General features: G+C 42.8%; 1 protein-coding gene across 3 annotated transcripts in view; it reads left to right on the forward strand.

Annotated features, from left to right (window-relative positions):
- Window positions 1–23,274, forward strand: part of dpysl2 (dihydropyrimidinase like 2) — a 70,003-nt gene extending 46,729 nt beyond the window's left edge. For all 3 annotated transcript variants that reach the window (XM_012958637.3, NM_001127993.1, XM_012958638.2), the window contains 13 exon segments: window positions 9,009–9,097; window positions 14,082–14,266; window positions 14,595–14,759; window positions 15,344–15,405; window positions 16,967–17,047; window positions 18,470–18,538; window positions 18,637–18,757; window positions 18,931–19,087; window positions 19,307–19,448; window positions 20,033–20,203; window positions 20,290–20,469; window positions 20,777–20,942; window positions 21,701–23,274. In XM_012958637.3, coding sequence (XP_012814091.1) covers window positions 9,009–9,097; window positions 14,082–14,266; window positions 14,595–14,759; window positions 15,344–15,405; window positions 16,967–17,047; window positions 18,470–18,538; window positions 18,637–18,757; window positions 18,931–19,087; window positions 19,307–19,448; window positions 20,033–20,203; window positions 20,290–20,469; window positions 20,777–20,942; window positions 21,701–21,792 — 1,680 coding nt within the window. In that variant the 3' untranslated portion in view covers window positions 21,793–23,274.
- Window positions 23,275–23,523: the final 249 nt, after the last annotated feature.

Raw genomic sequence — 23,523 nt, forward strand, 5'->3', positions numbered from 1 at the left:
CCAATGCATTGTTAGTAAATAAGCTGAGTTTTAGTAAATTACACCTTTCCCAGTGTTCATCAGATTCACATTTGATAGCAGTGGAAAAGCTCTGGCTAAACATATTACAATTTATGGGACTGGGGATATATAAAGGTCAGCATTAAAAGAAGCATTTTTCTATTAATGATAGAGGATCTTATAAACACCCTGTGGTGCAGGCCCTAACGAACGGGCCAGTAGTAATGAAAGGTTCTGAGATTAGAAGACATATCAGGTTTATGTAAGGATCTGGAAGAGAATATGTTTATTTTGTCACTGCTTTGGGAGAGTCTAATAGGCGTTGCCAATGCATTGCGACATGCTGGCCGGAATACAAGCCTCTGGTTTTAAACAAACACTTCGTTAGCTAAAACATGCAATATTCACATATTTGTTATCAAACGGAATTTGAACTTTTGGGGACGATTCCAAAGGGATCCTCGGCAGCAGACCTGGATATCTTTCATCATTGGATTTCCTAGCTGGGAGGCTGCAGGTGTCAAAGTGCTCACATCCTAAAACCAGTGGCTTATGTAGCATTTTGCAACATCAGCAGCAGGAATAGGGGGATCATTTGCCAATGGCAGGCACTGGCAGCGAGAAGCTGGCAAGCAAAGTTATGGCCGTTATAGGCTGCATCAGTGATTGGAGACAGAAATAGTGCATGATCTGCAGCCGGCACAGGCAAGCTGGTTCTACCATGCCAACAGAGCCCTTGTGAAATATTTTATTTCCTATGGGGAGGTGCCCATTCATTAGCAGATACCAACTAGTGGTTAAGTCTTTCTCCAGGTCATTGGCAACCCTTGAGTATTTATGGAACCAAATGATCACCTTTACCAATTTTTATATGTGGCCTAAGGCCGGAAAAACTCTGATCAGCTTCCATGTTAGTGGCCTAACTAGTTAGTTTGATTGATCTCACTGCGATAAGCCACATGATGGGTGGGACATGTCATAAAGAACCAATAGAATACAGAGTGCTTGCTCTGAACTTGCCCCCCTGCCAAAAAATAGGTGGAATTATGAGAAATATAAACACATGTACAAATTGCATTAAAATATTGGCAATTTTTTTTGTTAAGACCAACAATAAACTGCACAGACTGGTGTTTGTGTGACATGATTCTACACTAGGGGTGGGTATCATGGCATGGGGTGGCACGGGAGAAGCTTCGCCACTATTGGCAACTTGAACTACCAGCATCCAGAGGTATCCATGTACAGTAGGTACTGCACGAATGCTGGACGTTGTTGTTTGACAAGGCGGTTGTAAAGCTGTGAGATAATACATTAATAGCCGTTACATTGCTCAGCAAACGGAGGCAGGTGTAACCTGTGATATATAACCTGTCATGGAGCCTTGCATGTATGTGCTTAGGATGCGTGCAAGAGAATAGTAGTGACCCGCCAGATAGTTGGTGAGTGTTCTGGGCATGAGTGGTACCCTGTACTATCAGTAAGTGGGCTCTTCATCGGATAAAAGAAATATTTTGGGGCTAAATTGTGTGAAAATATTTATGTTGTAAGGAGTCTGGATCCCATGGATAACAGAGGCTCATATAAATGTCCTCCAGCACATTAGTCGGACCGCCCTTTCCTGCTCCAGTAGGGGATCAGGTTAAAGCTCTAGCCCCACCCATAGGGAGCAACATGGCTGCCCTCACTTCTAGGTGGCTGTCAAAGGAAAAAGTGGTGGCATTTAATTCCAGTTTGCTTTGCTGAGAAGAACCCATGTCCCACTTATTCTACTGACAGTGGGTACCCTGCTTTAGCAGCGCATCGTTTTGCCCATGGTGGATTTATTGTCATATTATGTTTTCCATATATTTGATGCTCCCGAATAGAATTAACCCCTTAGTTGGAGGTGACTGTTCACCCTTGCCATAAGTCCGCACTTTAAGACGTCAATAGAGCATATTAGACAGGGAACCTACCTGCGTGTTTGTATTTAAGTTTTGGAGATGGCCATACTTATTGCTCTAATGAGGAGAATGGAGACCTCCCCTATAGACTTACCTCTTTATCCTGCATACTGTGGACTGATTTATTAACTTAGATACAGGGTCTCTTGCCATTAAATAGGCTACAGGCGGCTCTTTTACAAAAAAAAGATAGGTTGGCACCCTTGTATGGCACTGTTGGAAGTCACCCCTTTGAACACCGAGAGAGTTGTATTTTCCCCCATTAGATTGGTAGATTTGATGCTGTGTGCAATTAGAATTATAGGCCAAAAATAGTCTCTGATAGGGAGGGCGAACTAGATGAAAGCAATGTGCCTGTGGCTGTAGCTATGTGCCTTGATTCCCAATGAGCAAAGGGAGGGGGGCTCACAGCTGCCTCCCAGCTCTATGAAGTGCTTTTAATTACGGCTCATTGGTTCAGTAGTAAGAATCAGTCTGTTTGCACTGGGAATCAGTCAATAAGCACTGTGGGTTGCGGCTGTTTGTAGTGTATCACGTTCTGCTTGTTGGCGTGCCGTTTGTTAGCACTGGTCTTGCAAGAGTCATATGAGAACCTGAACAAAAAGGGGAGATGGTGCGACTCAGTACCATACCTATACACTTAGCCACTCCTAATGTATCTCCTAATTCTCCCCACCCTAAGCACTGATTGTGACAGTCCAAACCTGATTTAGATTTGGGGTAAAAGTTTATTTACTGCTAGATATTGGACCTCAGAAAAAGTCTTGAGACTAAAAGCAGATCGAGTGGGCCCTCAGCCTGCTGTGGAATCATTCTAGAACAGTGAAGGCCTCTCTTGGTTATTGCAGAACACTAGGAAGTCAGAGCTGAAGTTTGACAACAGCAGGAAGGCTTCAGGCTGGATGTTCTAGATCAAGAACTTTTAAAACTGAACATTGGCTGCTTTGTTCCACTGGAATTTCCAGAGCTTGTTAGGATTTTTGGCAAGTTCCTAAAATCTGCTTGGAATATTACTTACTGTTTATTGTCTTTATTTTCCTATGCCACAGGCCAAATGGCTGCTAATTCTAACAGTGATATTGTTCAGCCCAGAGATGCACTTGTGAGGATTTTCATGCTGAAACACTGAAGCACACATGCTGTCAGGTATTTTCAATACAAAATGGGCAGACATCAGAAACATTCCAGTTTACACAGGGAATTGGTGGCAGCATTTGTGGTTTTCTATGAAGCTATTGGTGTAGAATACAGCCCCATAATTCATTCTAATTTACACTGGGAATTGGAGGCAGCATTCATGGTTTCCTAGGAGTGTATTGGTGTAGAATAGGACCCCTTAGGGGCATCTTCTAATTTACACAGGGAATTGGAGGCAGCATTCATGGTTTTCTAGACGTGTAGTGGTGGAGAATAGGACCCCTTAGGGGCACATTCTTATTTACACTGGGAATTGGAGAAGGCATTCATGGTTTTCTAGGAGTGCATTGGTGGGGAATAGGACCCCTTAGGGGCACTTTCTGATTTACACAGGGAATTGGAGGAGGCATTCATGGTTTTCTAGGAATATATTGGTGAAGAACATGATCCCTTAGGGGCACATTCTAATTTACACAGGGAAATGGAGGTAGCATTCATGGTTTTCCAGGAATGTATTGGTGAGGAATAGGACCCCTTAGGGGCAGCTTCTAATTTACACAGGGAATTATATATAGCATTCATGGTTTTCTAGGAGTGTATTGATGGAGACTATGGTGATTCCATAAGGGCACATTCCAGTTTACACAGGGAATTGGTGGCAGCATTCATGGTTTTCTACAAGGGTATTGGTGGAGAATTCATCCCCATAATGGCAGGTTCTAATTTACACAGGGGATCGGAGGTAGCATTCATGGTTTTCTAGGAGTGTATTGGTGGAGAATGCACCCACAGAAGACACAATGTAAAATGCCTCTTTATCCATGTGACAAATATCTCTAGGCCAGTATGGAACCTCTAAAGTATCACTGGGGGATACATGATAATAGCTCTATATTCTATTTAGATTAGGGTTGTATATAGAATATATATGTAGGTAGCTGAAAAGTGGTCTTTTCTAGGGGCATCTAGTTGGTGCTTTTCCTTTTTAGACTCTAATGTGAATCCTGGTCGGCTACTGGTGGTTAAAACCAACTAATTCATCTGGGTCCAAATTTGAGTCAAGAATGAGACTAGGGCACTTGGTTTTTTTGAAACCATGATGACAAACTATAATAATTGTGTTACATAACTGTAGCAGTTCATCACAACAGGTCGTTTTCAGTGTTATAATTTTGTACTGGTCTTACTTGGCTTATTCTTCCTAGAGGTACCACAAATCCACTTGGATTGGTTAAAGACCAAGACAAGATGGCACAGAATAGATCTGCCTATAAATGTGCTGCCTGGAAGAGTATTCAGTTCAGTGTGTGTGTATTTAGAGAGGATTGTGCATTTTGGTGCTTTGCTCCTTTTATACACAGATCTGTGCAGATGGTTCTGTTGGGAGTCCAGCCAGAATTTACAATGAGGGGGGCCAGAAATAACGATTTCTTTAGCACTGTGGGAGCTGTTAACAAATAGCATTTAATGAAAGAAGGGGAATTATAATCAGAGGCCTGTTAGGGGAGGCTTCTGTTACATTGTTTCAGGAGTCAGAACCAACAGAGAATAGAAACAACCAGGCAGATACTGCTTGCAATAGCAATTACATTTGCAAATAACTGTAACAACTGAAATGTGTATTTAATGTATAATGGAAATTATAATTAGATTTTATTATGCAAAAAAAACAATTTTTGGGGTAGAGATCCCCTTTTAATACTGCGGTATATGTTATATACCTTCTTGGCGTCCCAGTGTACTCATATTTATACATTTCTATGGCTGTGCAGCAGTTATGAGACAATAAAGCCAGCATCAAGTCAGTCCCTGGGAAGGCTCCCCTGAAATTAGCTGTATGCTACTCAGCATTCTCGAACCGGCTCAGTCCCTCATTCTTTTGTTTGTGTGTTGGTTTCTAGGGGTAACCAGACAGTGGGTTAACGTTCCACATGTGACTCACACACAAAGTACTGTTGCCTGTGAAGGGCTGGCACGCAGTGCCCCTTCTCTCTGCCCGGCTCTGGCCGTCCTGCAGGAAACCCACGCCCCAGCGAGGCCCTGGCAACTCTGACTGTGCAGCACACTGTGACTTCATCAGACCAAACATGTGGTTCTAATGGCATCCTGGCATTGGTTTGATTTACTAGTACCACTCAAAACCCTGGGGGGGATGACTCAAGAACATATGTGCTAATTTGTACCAGTGCAGTTTCCCATAGCAACCAAAAAGATGCTTTCATTTTCTATCTTGTAGTATATTGATCAAAACTAGTTACTGATTGGTTGCTATTGATAACTGCATTTGTGCATTTTAGTATATGAACCCCTCTGCCTGTTACATTGTACCATATGAACTAGTCTCTACATAGACAATTCCGCTTGTGTAATGCCCTAAATCCATCTCTGTTAAGTTCTGAAGTGCACAAGAATCCATCATGATCAGCAATATAACTTACATTTCAAGGTAATCAATTTTCAAAGCAACAAAAATCTGTTGCTGAAAAGCTGTAGTACAGTTATGGGATCCGTTGTCTCCAAGCTCCGAATGATGGAAAGTCTGTCTCCCATAGACTCCATTTTAATCAAATAATTTAGATTTTTAAAAATGATTTCCATTTTCTCTGTAATAATTAAACAGTACCTGTACTTGATCTCAACTAAGATATAATTACCCCTTATTGGGGGCAGAACAGTCCTATTGGGTTTATTTAATGGTTAAATGATTCCTTTTTCTCTGTAATAATAAAACAGTACCTGTACTTGATCCCAACTAAGATATAATTACCCCTTATTGGGGGCAGAACAGTCCTATTGGGTTTATTTCATGGTTAAATGATTCCCTTTTCTCTGTAATAATAAAACAGTACCTGTACTTGATCCCAACTAAGATATAATTACCCCTTATTGGGGGCAGAACAGCCCTATTGGGTTTATTTACTGGTTAAATGATTCCCTTTTCTCTGTAATAATAAAACAGTACCTGTACTTGATCCCAACTAAGATATAATTACCCCTTATTGGGGGCAGAACAGCCCTATTGGGTTTATTTAATGGTTAAATGATTCCCTTTTCTCTGTAATAATAAAACAGTACCTGTACTTGATCCCAACTAAGATATAATTACCCCTTATTGGGGGCAGAACAGCCCTATTGGGTTTATTTAATGGTTAAATGATTCCCTTTTCTCTGTAATAATAAAACAGTACCTGTACTTGATCCCAACTAAGATATAATTAATCCTTATTGGAGGCAAAACAATCCTATTGGGTTTAATTAATGTTTTATTGATTTTTTAGAAGTCTCAAGGTATGGAGATCCAAATTATGGAAAGATCCCTTATCTGGAATGCCCTTGGTCCCAAGTATTCTGGATAATGGGTCCTACACCTGTATATGTTTAAAGGGGAACTAATACTCTCAGGCATTTTAACGAGAGATAAGTTGGTAATACTAACTCTCCATCCACATCATTCCCTCATCAATTCACTGGGCAGGCAAATAAAATACCGGCCAGGTGGCATCCCTTCCACCATGAACCCTGCTGCGGATACTTGTGGAGCCAGTACCTGGTGGACAGATACGTTTTGCACTGTGGGGGTTATGAGGTTGGGGAGTCGTCAGTCCAAATTGTTCCCTGGAATAGGGCCTTAGGGGATTAGTTCCCCTTTAAAATTCTAAAAGCTATACAACGCATTTATGTTATTCTAAAGATACTTTGCCTTGAAATATTTTCAAAATGAGGTTCGATTACTAGAGACCATTCTGGTGTACTCCTATTGATTGCCATTAGCAATGTCAATGGGAAATTGCTGCTCCCACAGAGGCCTTACTACATTACCACTCCCCCTACCACTGCCCCCCTTTCCCTTGTAGCCAGGCTAACAACTGTGACCTCTGGCCAACTGACCACGTGGCACCCCCTTTATTAAGTCACTTTGGTTAATTTATTTCGGTGGTGAATCAGTAAAAGCAGTGGAAATGTATTTTAAATCTGTCCATTCATATTGAGTATGCCGTGTCACTGAAATAGATACATAGATGTACTCTGGGTGGCCACAGGCAAAAAGAAAACAATGACTGTGTTTGGGGAATGGGCAGCAAACTGATGGCACAGTAGTCCTGCGCTAATGGCTAGTTTTGCACCCTGACATAGAATACGATTGGCAGGATCTGACTGCTCCAAGAGGTACAACATCACTGCTGTTGCATCACCACATAATGGAGACAAGAGGAGAAAAAAAAAAAGGGCGGAGTTTTGTCACGGCTTTACAGCTGTGACAGAACTCTGCCCTTTTATTTTTCTCCTCATGTCTCCATTTTATGTTGATGGAAACTGGTAGTATTATGAAAGCAAGTATCTGATATGATGTTACCGGACTAGGCCAAACTAAGTGTGTATGTGTGGGGGAGATCTTGATAAAACAGCTATGAAGGTAGAACAGATGGGCAGATCTAAGAGAATAACATGGCAGTGCATTTTTTTCCCAAATTCTCCACAGTTATAATTACAAGCACAAATATATGGTCCTACAATAACTAAAATATCTTTTAAAAATCTTAACATGTATGGCCAGCTATACTGTCTGTTTGCAGCACTGCACCGGTGTTTGAGGGACAGAGGTGGAGGGCAATACAATGGGAACAAAAGCAGATTGATAGAGCTTACATTGCATAGAGCTGGTATATGTCTGGATATGTAATAATAATACACCAGCACTGGCTAGGGAACACTTTAACTAGAAAAGGCATTTAGCACAGCTTTATCAAGTTAGCCTTTAGGCTCTGATATAGCAAACACATTACTAATGGTGATGCTGGTGGTGGATCATTTCTTATTGACATCAGTGGGGAGCGCTGTGGGTCACTGGGTTTTTGGATGACACCCAATTTGGATGAAGTCTCACCCTAAGAGTGCTGTACTAAGTGGAATGTTTGTAATTCAGAGTTTGCTTTGTCATAAATGGACTTTAGATGTGTGTGTGTGTTTAATGTGTGTGTGTTCTGGCACTCTCTCCTACAATAACTATGTACCTGCTGCTACTGGGATGCTGATAAATGTCCTGTCCAAAAGCCGAACACACACTGAATAGGAACAGTACGCACTGTACTGTACTATATAATGCTATTGTATTATATACCCATCAATTTTGTATATTTTTATGCATATAATACACAATAGCCATGAATTTCCTGTAGATTATATCCTTATAGACAGTGATTAGTGAGTTCAATGACCTGTATAAAAACACTCAGTCTTTGGCCTTGATCCTTATATGTTACTGTAGGGGGGAATGTTATTCCCTATGTATCTATCCCCCCTCTGTCCTTAATACCTGTATCTCTTTATGTTTGTCTGTATGAGTATTAAATGTAGCTTTGTGCATATGTAATTATCAGTCTGTCCATCTGTATCTATCAACCTTGCTCTGTCTTTGTGATAGAGACATATAGCGAGGTTGATAGCTGGAAAGCTGTAGTGGGTCAGTACGATTTTGTGTGTAGGGTTAGAGAGCAGTATTGGTGGATACTTTGTGTGCAGTGGTTGGGGCATAATGAAAGATGATAGGAAAATCCTGGGGCCATTGCTGGATTTGGTTTAAATATTCTAAGTGTGTACAATAAATAGTCTAATAGTCTGTACATTACCAGAAGCCATTATAGAGACAGGGGGTAATGGGCAGATATTGGTAAGCTCTGTTCTGGATACCTGACTAATTTTATTTAACAGGGCATGGTATTATTTGTATTAGAGTCTAAGCTAGAGATCTTGTTCTGATACATATGTCTGCTTGTAGTCCATCTTCTGCTCCTGAACCACAACTCCCACCATCCTCTGTTAGCCTTTGCCTGCCAGTGGGATTTTGGGGATGCATATTAGTTGCCTGTTTTAAAGGGGTTTCGATGGAAGTCAGTAACGGAACAAAATCCTTTCCTTATCTTTCAGAGCGATCGGCTACTAATTAAAGGTGGAAAAATCGTTAATGATGACCAGTCGTTTCACGCTGACATTTACATGGAGGATGGATTGATTAAGTAAGTATAGTGAGAATATGGTTGGTTCATTGTGCACCCTGTGCAAATCTAAATCAGAGGCTGCATATGGGAATAGGCTCCTGTGGGACCAGAGAAGGAGAAGCAATAAACAAACCTGTACAGTAAATTGCTTTCATCCCTAACTGAGCAGCAACAATCATATTTGGCTTCTTTCCTCTTGATATATGTACAGGCACCGGATCTAAAAAGTGGGGTTATCTATATAAGGGGTCTTTCCAAAATTTGGTTTATCATCCCTTATGGCTACTAGAAAATATTTAAACATTCAGTAAACCCAATGGGAATTTTTTTTGCCACCAATTTTGATTCATGCAGCTTAGTTACAATCAAGTACAAGGAACTGTTTTATTATCAGAGAGAAAAAGGAAATACAGGTTTGGAATCCCTTATTCAGAAAGCTCCGAATTAAGGAAAGCCCGTCTCCCATAGACTCCATTTTAATCAAATAATTCAGAATTTTAAAACTGATCTCCTTTTTCTCTGTAGTAATAAAACAGAACCTTGTAATTGATCCCAACTAAGATATAAATAATCATTATTGGATGCAAAACAATCCTGTTTGGTTTAATTAATGTTTTATCGATTTTTTAGTAGACTTAAGGTATGGACATCCAAATTACGGAAAGACCCCTTATCCGGAATACCCTTGGATAATGGGTCCTATACTTGTAAGACGAAAATAAATTATTTGCTTAAAATTGGTTCATAGGAGATGGCCTTCCTGTAGTTTGCTGCTTTCTGGATATTGGGTTTCAGGATAAGAGATCCCACATTTGTACTAATATTTCTGCTTTGTAAATGAGTGCATTACAGAAAAAGCTCCTGGGCAGAAAACAAAAAACGTTAATTACAAACCATCTGAGGACCATTGGCAGGAAGAAGTAGATACACGGGTTTTGATTTTGCATTGACGTGACTGAACGTCTAGTGAATATTTACCTGACCTTAGGAAGAAGGTCAGTTCTGCAAGGCAGTGCCCCCTAAGGAATATATGTCTACCAACCACTAGTGTAATGGGTGGTGCCCAAATAGTGTCCCCAGCACTGCCGTATGTGTGCATCGCATTGAACCGCCTCTATGCTTGCAAAACACATTGTACACATTGTAATATTCTTATATTTCGATACAAATATTTGTTAAGACATGTAGGCAATTCTGCTCAGGAAGGACAAAGTAATTGCATAATGACTCTCTCGTTTGGTCGCTGATTGTCCATATCATTCCCGGCATGCCAGAATATATATTTGCAAAGTGATAACAAAGTTCACGTGCACACATATAAAGGGAGGAGTGGCACACATATTGCACCAACAGCTGTCAGATGCAGAGAATCCAGCTGCACCCAAACAGTGAGAAGCACAGGGCAAGTTTGCCAGGAATTACCCTTCATGACCACAGACACTTGATACACATTAATGGTTTGCCCTCCATTTGCTTATGTAATATAATACCCACTGGGGGCACCACTGTACTTCCATTTGCAATGGCTTTGTGTGCTGAGAGCATGGGTTTTAGCCGAAGACTGTTAGGGGAATAAGTTAAATGGAAGGGTTATTTGTGTGAAAAAAATTGATAGAGGTTTATGTTGTATAGGTTTGCATATCATGCACAGTAACTGAAGTCTGCAGTGCTGTGTAAGCAGGGCAGCCATCAGTAGACCCATATTACTAGGTTATGGGACAGGGGTGTCAGATTATTAGGTTAGCAGGGCCCTCCCACTAGAGGACCATAGTTATTAACTCACCGGTCGCTTAGGCCCCTTGGCTGGTAGGCCAAGTCAAGAAGTAAAAGGACCCCATCTTGCATGAACAGCCACACCCCAATTATGCAAACCCTACCCATCAACTAACAGTTAGGAGGGTTATATATAGGCATATATAAGGTTAAACATATGTCTTTTTCAACCCAACTTAATATGTTACCCATGATCTACCCAACCCCTGCCCACTCCCCAATTATGCCAAATCCTACCCATGATCCACCCAAACCTCTGTCCACTCCCCAATTATGCCAGACCCTACCCATGATCCATGATCCACCCAAACCCCTGTTCACTCCCCAATTATGCCAAATTCTGCCCATGATCCATCCAAACCCCTGTCCACTCCCCAGTTATGCCAAATCATACCCATGATCCACCCAAACCCCTGTTTACTTCCCAGTTATGCCAAACCCTACCCATGATCCACCCAAACTACTGTCCACTCCCCAATTATTCCAAATAATACCCATGATCCACCCAAACCCCTGTTCACTCCCCATTTATGCCAAACCCTACCCATGATCCATCCAAACCCCTGTTAACTCCCCAATTATGCCACATTCAACCCATGATCCACGCAAACCCCTGTTCACTCCTCAATTATGCCAAACCCTACCCATGATCCACCCAAACCCCTGTTCACTCCTCAATTATGCCAAACCCTACCCATGATTCACCCAAACCCCTGTCCTCTCCATAATTATGCCAAATCTTACCCATGATCTCCCCAAACCCCTGTCCTCTCCATAATTATGCCAAATCCTACTGTACAGCGCTGCGTACATAAGTAGCGCTTTATAAATAAAGATATACATACATACATACATACATCCTACCCATGATCTCCCCAGACCCCTGTCCACTCCCCAGTTATGCCAAATCATACCCATGATCCACCCAAACCCCTGTTTACTTCCCAGTTATGCCAAACCCTACCCATGATCCACCCAAACTACTGTCCACTCCCCAATTATTCCAAATAATACCCATGATCCACCCAAACCCCTGTTCACTCCCCATTTATGCCAAACCCTACCCATGATCCATCCAAACCCCTGTTAACTCCCCAATTATGCCACATTCAACCCATGATCCACGCAAACCCCTGTTCACTCCTCAATTATGCCAAACCCTACCCATGATCCACCCAAACCCCTGTTCACTCCTCAATTATGCCAAACCCTACCCATGATCCACCCAAACCCCTGTCCTCTCCATAATTATGCCAAATCCTACCCATGATCTCCCCAAACCCCTGTCCTCTCCATAATTATGCCAAATCTTGCCCATGATCCACCCAAACCCATGTCCACTCTCCATGAGCCTCACCCCTTTCACAACCCCACAGATCATGACTTTACTCTGGCCCAACTCTGCCATTTCTGTCAGCGCTTTACTACGAGGAGAAAATGCCATGTGTGCCATTATCCAAAGTGCCGTAGTATAGATTGTAAGCTCTTTTGGGCAGGGCCCTCTTCACTTCTTGTACCGGTTTGTTACTTTGTATGTAATTCTGTAGGTCCAATGTGTAAACCCACGTTTTGTACTGCACTGCAGAATATGTTGGAACTTTATAAATACATATTATTATTGTTATTAATAATAATAATAATAATAATAAAGGCCATATTCTCCACAGGTGTTTTTAGCCAAATTGGCTAATGCCAGCTCCAGTTTAAATGAAAATGTGTGACAGTGCTGGCACTGGCATTTTTCAGTACAGGTGGATCACACAATGCCAGTGCCAGTGTTCTCATCCCTATTTAGATAAATGGCCTGTACAGCAAGGAGCATCATTATGGTCAGTTATAGAACTGCAGAAAGAATAGAAGAACTTTCAGGTTATTGGCAAAATGTCCAATTCAAAACAGCCCATAAACAAATGGTTAATTATTACAAAACTAGAGCTCCAGGCGTGAGCACATGAGCACAGGGCCAGTATCTGGCAGGAACTCTAATGATTAAATTGCGCATTGCTCAGCCTGTCAGTGGAACTTGTGTGCGCTACATTCCAGCAGGCACTCCCAGCACTCCTCAGGCATTCCCACAGTCTGTATATTGTGCCAGCGCTAAGCTGTCAGCCCATTAGGCCCTTCTAGCCTGGGGTTCATTCAGATAACAGATAACAGAAAAAGTAGTGCAATTTGCAAAAGTGCTTAGATATGGCTACGTTTCCATTCATTCCCCTGTTGTAAGATGGTGACGTTTATGTTCTGGGTTGTTCTGAGATAATATTGAATCTGCTGGATTGCTGCAGACTCTAATGGGGTTTATGTAATAAAAGGCACTTAGTTTTCCCAGGAGCAGTAACCAATAGCAACCAATCAGCAGGTAGGATTTATTGGTCACCTGTTTAAAAGCAGACATCTTATTGGCAGCTTTAAAGGAGAAATAAAGCCTAACTAAAGAAGTAGGGCAGACATATTGTACATTATGTTTTGGGTTTCTGTACCAGCCAAGGCAACCACAGCCCTTTAGCAGGGAAGATTTGTGCCTCTAAATATGCCCCAGTAGCTCCCCATCTTATTTTCTGCTGCTTCCCTACATATGCTCTGTGCTGCTGTCAGTTACTTAGCTTAGGGACCGACTCGAAATATACTTCACAAATAGAGTATAAATGTAACAGTAAAAAGCGGATTAGTAATTCATTCAGATTCACATTACATGACAGATCTAAAATCAGGGCATTAGCATCAGAATTTAATAATTAGCCCTGTAGCATCAGCTTATATGACAGACAACCCTCATTTACTGCTTGCTAATTTGCAATAACCCCTAAGCTCAGCTTCTCAACAGCTGCTCAGACCACACTGAGCATGTGCACTGTCCCGGACAGTTCCAAGATGGGAAGCTCCTGTGACAACTGTAACGACCTATATCATTACTACTATAGAGATGCTGAAACTTTAAGCCACTGCAGCCAATTTATAATATAAAATATGAAATTTCTAGCCATATTCATTTTTAGGGTTTAGTTCTCCTTTAAGTTACTGCTACTGGGTAAACTTAGTGCCGGTTATTACATAGGGGGGTTAGAATATTCCACTGATGCTTTATCTGCAACACTGTCATCCCTGGATGGTAACTTGTAACTGACCCGCTCTGTGTTTCATGTAATGGTCTCATGTTTTCTACTCTCTCTGCTTGTTTGGCCTGTAAGTGAGGTCTGTGTTACTTACCTGTAGTCGGGGGTCTGTTTAGGCAGATTGGCGAAAACCTGATTGTGCCGGGGGGCGTGAAGACCATTGAAGCTCATGGTAGGATGGTGATCCCGGGCGGCATTGATGTCCATACTTGCTTCCAGAAACCATGCAACGGCATGGTGTCTTCTGATGACTTCTTCCAAGGAACCAAGGCAGCGCTGGCAGGGGGCACCACGATGATCAGTAAGAAGGGGCTTATGGAAGGGTGCATTAATAACAGGCCCCTTGAGAGACTTCGGCAGAGTGTACTGAATTCAGTAGCTTGATGCTTCCAATTATTCCCCCACAAATCCATTCTGCTACCCTTAAGATTCACTTTTTTTGGCTGACCTTTGGGATCAATGTGATTTGGCCAAATTTTAGAATATTTCAGCCTTTTAGCAGATGTGCAAAATACTAGAATAATCATCCAGTGTCTCTCTACTGAAATGTCTGCTGTGAGAATGCGTTGAATTAATAGAACCCTACGGCCTCATTTATCTTTTTTTTTCCTTTCCTTTGATGCTGATAGTTGATCATGTTGTGCCCGAACCTGGCTCCAGCCTGCTTAGCGCCTTTGATCAGTGGCGGGAATGGGCAGACACCAAGTCATGCTGCGACTACTCCTTGCATGTCGATATCACTGAATGGCACAAGGGTGTTCAAGAGGAGATGGAGGCTCTTGTAAAGGATCACGGTGAGGAGCTGCTGAATATAACAGAATTATGGAATAGACAGGGCAAACCCACCCATTGTATTACAGATAAAACAGATGGGTGGGTGCCTTACCACGTGGGGGTGCCCAACTCATATACCTACTGCATGCCAGCTGCATATATAATCAAAACACTGCCCCTTACACATTACAGCATGTACACAATAGTGCACAAAAATCAGTGTTTGCACAATAGGACGCACCTGCTTGAGTAAAATGGCCTTGTATTCCTTGCCTGATATACAGCCATGCAGAACAATCCTGAGACCTAATGACTCTCATGAGATAGCTGCCCTTGCCATTATAGATCCACCACCACATTAAACAGTTGTAAACAGATAATGTGGGTTGAAGGAACTCTCCAAAAATAAACACAGCTTCATATAGGAAAATAGGGTAAATAAGAACTTAAAAGGCATTTAACTTTCTCCTAGACTCAAGGACCCAGCATTAATGCCCCTGGTATCTTTGTGTGTTGACATTAGATACCAGTGGTTTCTAAATGGCAGCCCTGCCATAGGTTCCATGCTTATATATCCTTCTAAATCTCATTGTCTTTCCTTTAGGAGTGAACTCCTTCCTGGTTTACATGGCCTATAAGGACCAATACCAACTCACTGATTCACAGGTAATTCTACAGATGTGCTCTGCATTTTTGGTATGTTTTGTAAAGTTATAGCCCATTAGCCATATTTCACTATTCAAAACAGATCTATAAAGGCTGGAGTGAGCAGATGTCTAACATAATGGCCAGAACACTACTTCCTGCTTTCTGCTCTAACCTCTTATTCAGTGACTTTAGGGGGGGCACATGGGACATAAATGTTCAGTTAGTTTGTGAGCACGTAGGTCAGATTCAAATACAAACTAACTGAACAGTTGTGTCCCGTGTGGCCCCCCATAAAGTCACTGACTAACTAAGAGGTTAGAGAGCTGTAAAGCAGGGAGTAGTGTTCTGGCCATTATGTTAGACATCTGCCCACTCCAGCCTTTATAGATCTGTTTTGCATAGTGAAATATGCTCTCTACTGTTTCTTTTTGCTTAAAGGGGTTGTTCACCTTTAAATTCTCTTTCAGTATCATGTAGAGAGTGCAATTCTGAGACAATTTGCAGTTGGTCTTCATTTTTCATTATTTGTATTGTTTTTTTAGTTTTTTATTCAGCAGCTCTCCAGTTTGGAATTTACACAGCTATCTGGGTGCTATTGTCCAATTGTACAGGTTATCAGTTTGTGGTTTGAAAGAGAGACAGGGATATGAATAGAGGAGGGGCTAAATAGAAAATATGTAATGAAAAGTAAAAATGATGCAGCACCACAGAGCAATAGTTTTTTGGCTACTGGGGTCAGTGACCCCCATTTTAAAGCTGGAAAGAGGCAGAAGAGGAAGGCAAATAATTCAAAAGCTATACAAATTGAAGAACAAATAAAAAGTTACTAAACATTATATAACATTTTAAAAGTTAATCTATAGGGGAACCACCCCTTTAAGGCTAAGATACTGATAATAAACTGTATTTACTCTTGAGACATATGAGGGCTCATTTACAAGTGGTAGGTGCAAGTGCTAGGCACATATATGGGTGCAATTTTGAGTCATCTCACAATGGGCACAAAATTGCTTACAGTAAGGTGCTGGGGATTCAAGGGCAAGCGAGCCCTGTATTTAATAGCTTACTTGTGCCCATAGGTGCCTATCTTATACCTGTAAAAGTGTTCTGTGTTCTGTTCTTTGGCAGAGTCGAGTTGCACCCAAATGTACTCTATTCACTACCTGGCGCGTATCATGCCTCCAGGATCGATAGGATGCATTTAGGTCGGATAACAGTGGAATGATGGGAAAGTAAAAAAATTGAATTGTGCAAAAAGTACCTGACTGATCCGTGGCTGACTGAATGTGCTCGCTAATGGGATTAAATGCATTTATGGGGAATCTATATTTTCAGCCAGGAAGGCTGGTGTTTCTAGGCGCCATGGGAATTGTGGCGCAGATGCAGGCTGCAAGGCTGCTGTTTCCATAGCAGCAGTTTACATTCTTTACAGGGGAAGCAGCTACATCATTCTGTGGGCTATAGCCTTTCTTTAAATCAGTGACGGCCACTGGTGGAGCATACAGTATATGTTATACAAAAAAATACCAGAAACCTTTTTTGCTAACCTCAGCTTTCTCACCTTTCTGCTTATTTCCAGATTTACGAGGTATTTAGCGTGATCCGTGACATTGGTGCCATTGCAGAGGTCCATGCAGAAAATGGGGATGTTATAGCAGAGGTATGTGTTCTACTGGGCTCAGCTTGATTTATTAACTGCAGTAACCCAGTCATCAGGGAAAGTGTATATATAATATATATGTAGTCTCTATATGTTACTATGTATGTTACTGACTCCTGTAGAAGAATAGAGGGATGGATAAATGTGTTTAAACAGGGTTGTGTGAGACAGAGCTGCTACTGAATCCAACCCCATGGGCCTGGGATTATTATATGGCTGTGTAATGGATATGTTCCAAAATGAATGGCATGTCCACAAACTGGGCAATATTGTGCTGCTGCCTGGGCAATATTGTCCTGTGGCTCATTCACCTGACAAAATAAATCTGAAACACCGTGCCAGTGGTCACTGGTAAATGCAGGAGGGTTTAGGTTTCTAGTGAAAATCAGATCAAGGCCGTCCTTATGGGTGGTTTTATTTGTCAGCTCCATTTGGAGCTCAAAGGAGGAGGTTAGAGAATGGGATGGCCAGGACTGAGAGAACTCCTCAGTATGACAACTAAAATCCTCCAAGATTATTGTGGGGCTGTCAGAACATAGGAAAAAGGAGAGCCAGGATTCAATGTCAGAGAGGAATGTAGCCGAGCATTTGGTAGGAGGAGGTCTGTAAACAATTGGCACCCACACCGAGATAGGGTGGGACGGCTGAACTGCATGCACCTCAACAGCACTAAACATAAAGGATGGGGGAATATAGATGACTATTCTCTAGTAGTGCAGGGGGTATTAGAGAAGGAGAGACCGCCATAAGAGAGTGCTGCTTAAATTGCATTGTCATTCTGAGAGAGCCGGGCAAAGAGACTTTGAGCAGAGCAGATAATGGATTAAATGGATTTATCAGTAACAGAGCGGGTATTAAGAAGAGCACAAGAGAAGGAGAGAGAGCAATAGGGGAGGGAGGGCATTAGAATAATGTTAGACAGGTTAGCAGTACGTGTAGCAGAGGGGAAGCATTATGTGGCCAGTAGCCTTCAGCCAGTAAGAGAGCAGAAGAGAGGGGGAGAGGATGTGGGACAAGGATATGACATTGCCATGCATTTGTGAGCTATAAAAATACCTGTAAAAAAACAAATACCTGTAAATACATGTTGTTATTATTTTATTCATAATCTCTGTTGTGGAGGGCTGGCCAGTGGTTATTTTGGATCCCAGTTAACTAGACAGACATTTATGCATTGGTGGGCACAGCTTTACTGGCACCATTGTTTTTGGACTAAGCAATATTATTATTTTTTCTTATGTTTATACCAAAGATGGGGGAGTGTGCGGCAGTAAAAGACTTAACTTTTCCCCTTTAGACAGGACATCAATTTCTGGCTTAATGCTTTATTCTGTTCTTGGGCAGATGCTCAGGAGCAGGTGAAATCCTGGGTAATTTCACTGGCTCCTAATGGGATATATATGTATATTATGTGTATTTTAGGAACAACTCAGGATTCTGGAACAAGGAATCAACGGCCCAGAAGGACATGTTTTGAGCCGACCAGAAGAAGTAAGATATTTGGCTTTCCATATGGAGAATAACTCATGAAGTTGTCATTTCAGCACCATTTGATGCAAACAATAACATGGCCTTTATTCCATGTACAGGTGGAAGCAGAAGCTGCAAATCGTTCTATCACCATTGCAAACCAGACCAACTGCCCCTTGTATGTCACCAAGGTGATGAGCAAGAGTTCCGCTGAGGTCATAGCTCAGGCCAGGAAGAAAGGTGAATGGTGGGCCTTGGGTTTAAAAGGAACTTCTGAATGATTAGCTCTGTGTCACACATTAGAATGAAAGTATTTGTGTCCCTATTGGGCAAACTCATGTCCCAGGCAGCCAATGTATGTAATAAAGGTATCATTTTAATGCCCTCCAGCTAAAGCACAGTTATTCTTATAGGTGCGGTGGTTTACGGAGAACCAATCACAGCCAGTCTGGGAACGGACGGTTCACACTATTGGAGCAAAAACTGGGCAAAAGCTGCAGCCTTTGTTACCTCTCCGCCTCTCAGCCCGGATCCCAGCACCCCTGATTTTCTAAACTCTTTGTTGTCCTGGTGAGTAGTTACAGTACCGAGTCACATTATTGAAGGTTGGGTATTACTGTGGTAAGAACTCCCGGGGTGTGCTTGGGGCATTACTACTAAAAGAAAAGGGCTGCTTCAGGTAATAAACCAGTGTCTGAGCCAGTAACACCTACTATTGGGAGTCATGATACCACACACACACACACACACACACACACAGTAAAGTTATTTTCCTGCCTTTTTTCCTAGTGGTGACCTGCAGGTGTGTGGCAGTTCACATTGCACCTTTAATACAGCTCAGAAAGCTGTTGGAAAAGACAATTTCACGCTAATCCCAGAGGGAACCAATGGAGCGGAAGAGAGGATGAGCGTCGTGTGGGACCGAGCTGTGGTGGGTGTGACAAGCTTGGCAAGATGAGTTTGGGGGGGGGGGGCACCCTTAATTTATACCAAGGTTAAACATGTATGTATGATTCCGTATGATATTTTGACAATGCATTAATAGTGTGAATGAGGGGAGTTAATACGGCAATTGATAACAACAGGTTACAAAGATGAAGAGGGTTGTAATTAAAAGCACTTAGTTTGCCCAGGAGCAGTAATCCATAGCAACCAATCAGCAGACAGCATTTGCTGGTCACCTATTTAAAAGCAAACATCTAATTGGTTGCTATGGGTTACTGCTCCTGGGAATACTTAGTGCCTTTTATTTACATACCCCCAGAAGTGTCTTATCTTAAAGAGGCAGAGCCAGAAGGAGGTCCTATTCCCTATGTTAGTACTAATATAATGTCATATTAATATAGTTCTTACTATAGCTCTACTTCAGACTGTCCTACACCCAGTGCACTGATTTGAGCCCCCCCTGAGGGGACAACCCAGCACTTACTGAGCCTGCTTGAAGGGGAACCACTTTAATGAAGAATGTGGACGGTAGAATATGTGGTGATTACTCTGCTTTTGGTATTTACCTAGGTGTCTGGAAAAATGGATGAAAACCAGTTTGTGGCTGTTACCAGTACAAATGCTGCAAAGATCTTCAATCTGTATCCGCGCAAAGGACGCATAGCTGTGGGATCTGATGCTGACCTGGTGATCTGGGACCCAGACAGTGTGAGGACAATCTCAGCCAAGACACACAATAGTGTAAGTGCTGGAAGAGCCTGGTGGGCTGGGTACGTTTTAGGCCTAGCAGTTTGGTTTGGCTAATGTTTCATTGGATCTCATTGCAGAATGTAGAGTACAATATCTTTGAGGGGATGGAGTGCCGCGGCAGTCCTCTCGTGGTAATCAGCCAAGGAAAGATTGTACTCGAGGAGGGAACTCTCCATGCTACTGAGGGGTCAGGACGATACATTCCAAGGAAACCGTTTCCAGACTATGTGTACAAGAGGATCAAGGCCAGGAGCAGGGTGAGGCAATGGGGAGGCAGAAAAATGATGATGAGAGTTGAATAGAAAGTGTAGGACCGGGGGCTGAAATGTCATTGAGTGAAGAATCTTTATAGGAATTACATTGAATCTCTAAGAGGCTTATGTAATAATAGGCTCTAAGTTTGCCCAGGAGCAGTAACCCATAGCAACTACAGCAGGTAGAATTTACTGGTCACCTGTTTAAAAGCAAACACGGGTAACTGCTTCTGGGCAAACTTACTGCCTTTTATTACATAAGTAGGTTAGTCTCTAGATAGTCCCATAGTAACACTTAGTATATTTTCAGCTTGCTGAGCTGCGAGGAGTCCCACGCGGCCTGTATGATGGTCCTGTCTGTGAAGTTTCCGTTACGCCCAAAGCTGTCACGCCAGCATCTTCTGCCAAGACCTCACCAGCCAAACAGCCAGCACAGCCCATACGGAACCTGCACCAGTCCGGATTCAGCCTGTCAGGTACAAGGCCCTTTCTAATGCGGTTGTTAGATTGTGTTATAGGAGACGTCAACCTAAAACTGACATGTTTGCCCCCCGTGTCACAACCATAACTACAGATGCCAGACGATTCTCCATTTAGAATAATTCCTACTAATCATAGTCAGAGGGTGATTATTGTATATTTGGGAGACTAATTAATTACATTTTTTCCCATATTCTTTCACAGTATTTTAGGGCCAGTTACATGTAATACCCAATCCATGGCAGCAGGGCCGGAACTAGGAGTAGGCAGAAGAGGCAGCTGCCTAGGGCGCAATGATTGGGGGGCGCCAGGCAGGAGCCTCTACTGCCTACCCCTAGTCATTGCCCCCGCCGCTTGTCATTAGCGGTGGAGGCAATGACAATTCGGATCGCGCCCCCCCCCCCTCGCACCTCTCCCCCCCCTCGCTTCTGCTTTGGCGCGCATGCGCCGTTCGGGGGGGGAGAGTGGCTGACCAGGTTGCCTAGGGTGCCCGGTCAGCTTGGCCCGCCCCTGCATGGCAGGATTAATACAGTTCCAGTTCCATATGTTGGGGCAATATATAGGGCAATATATAGGGAACTGGAACTGTATTAATCCTGCCATGCAGGGGCGGGCCAAGCTGACCGGGCGCCCTAGGCAACCCGGTATAAATATAGTGCCAATGTCATGCCTATTACCCCAGAACCACAGCGGGTAAAAAAAAATCATTGCTATTTGGTTTTCTTCACTCACGCACAGTGTATTCCTTTTGCAGGGGCACAGGTCGACGACAACATCCCTCGTCGCACTACTCAGCGTATCGTTGCTCCCCCTGGTGGCCGTGCCAACATCACCAGCCTCGGCTAATCCCAGACTACTTACCACCGCCCCCCAGCCTCTCCTTTCTTTGAATCATTCCGAAGGGTTACCAGTTCTCCACATTTTCTATAGCTACAGGGATGACTACTTAAAAACAGACTTCACAAGAGGAATAAACACTTAATTTATATAAGTGTGCCTGTTACTATGCACTGCTCATAGCAAAAGCCACACTTATGCCGTCAGAACGGTACAGGCAAAGTGTAGTTTGTGTGTACCGGCTGCTCTGTGTATGTGTGTGTGAGTAAATATGTACCCATGTATTTATACACACATGTGCGAGCTGAGTTTTACTGCGCAGAACTGAAGACCCCACCCCTTCCCCAAAAGGTCTATATTTCCTAGTGCCCCTTCACCCTGTTCATTATTGCCAACCCACCCCCTCTCTCCCTCTGGATCCCCTGGCGCCCCCTTTGCCCTACAGAGCAATGTTGATGAGCCTGGCACCAGAGTGGAAGACCCGATTAGGTACTGCTCACTTATACTGGGTAAAACCGAGTGTGATTAGGATATTAGGGCTAGGAATTGGAATCGATGGATTAGGATTTAGTCTCAAAGTAAAGATGTGAAAGAAAAGACATCACAGTGGTTCCCAGAGAAAGACACAGACCCATGTAGGAGTAGGCGCCGTGCATTAGGCATTGTCCTGCTGTCTCCAGGTCGTTCAGTGGCTGTGATTTGTCACTTGCTAGCCGGGCATCTCTCGCATCGATTGGACGCGGCAATGACAACAGCACAGACCTGCCCTGAAGACAGGTGGGACTATGACTTTACACAAGTGGCCATCCCAATAATAATCCATTGCTTCTACCACCCCGTCTGTCAGTGAGACAACTTCAGCTTGAGCACTTGTTCTGCCACGTTGTGCCCTATTTTCCCCTAACTGTCATCGTCTGTGGGTTGACAGCTTTACAAGTGTATGCAGAGCTCTTTGTGCAGGTCAGGCTGGCTTGAAGGGGAAGTTAACCTTAAACGTAACTTTTCATATGAACTAGAAGCATCACTGTAAGACACGGGCAACTCGGATGTTGCCAAACTATGGCTTCCATCTGAATGGCGGCAGTTAGTCTGTGCCTGATTCATGAGGTACTAAATGTGAAGGTAAAGTTTCCCTTTAGCCGGGAAATAATCGAATGAGACTAAAAACCACACATCCATGTGTAGGTGGGAACAGTATGGCTGGTGGCTTCAAACATTGCAGTTTACTGAGGTGAAGGCTTTGGAGGGGGGATCCGGGTGCTGACGTCACAAGGTAGATGTTCCATGCAAATCTTGTTTTTAACCCATTGTGGGATTTGTGGTTGTGTTCCTGAGTGCAGGAGGTGTTGTGCTGATGCTAATAAATGTATCTAGAAAGAAAATGTGCTCTCTCTGATGTCCTACAGCGGAAGTCTTGTGTCTTTTCCCTGTAAACACTTTGTGTTCCAATTTCTTTTCACAGGATCCACTAATAAACTATTGTGCTTTCAACCAACGTGCTCATTTCTCTCCCCCGAAACGCTCACTGGCTGGCTGGCTGCCTGCATAAATTAAATATGGGGGTTTTGCAATAAGTCATAGGAAAGGACAAGCTGCATGATTTAAGATGAATACTTAATACAAAATACTGAGTAAAAAATTGGTGGGCCAACAGTTTCAGCACTCACTAAGTGGCCTACAGGCTTGGGCGCCATTAATATTAGCTCAAAACAAGGATACAGACACATACCTAGCTCCTCC

Source organism: Xenopus tropicalis, chromosome 3 (assembly GCF_000004195.4).
Source record: "Xenopus tropicalis strain Nigerian chromosome 3, UCB_Xtro_10.0, whole genome shotgun sequence".
Taxonomy (NCBI): Eukaryota; Metazoa; Chordata; class Amphibia; order Anura; family Pipidae; genus Xenopus; species Xenopus tropicalis.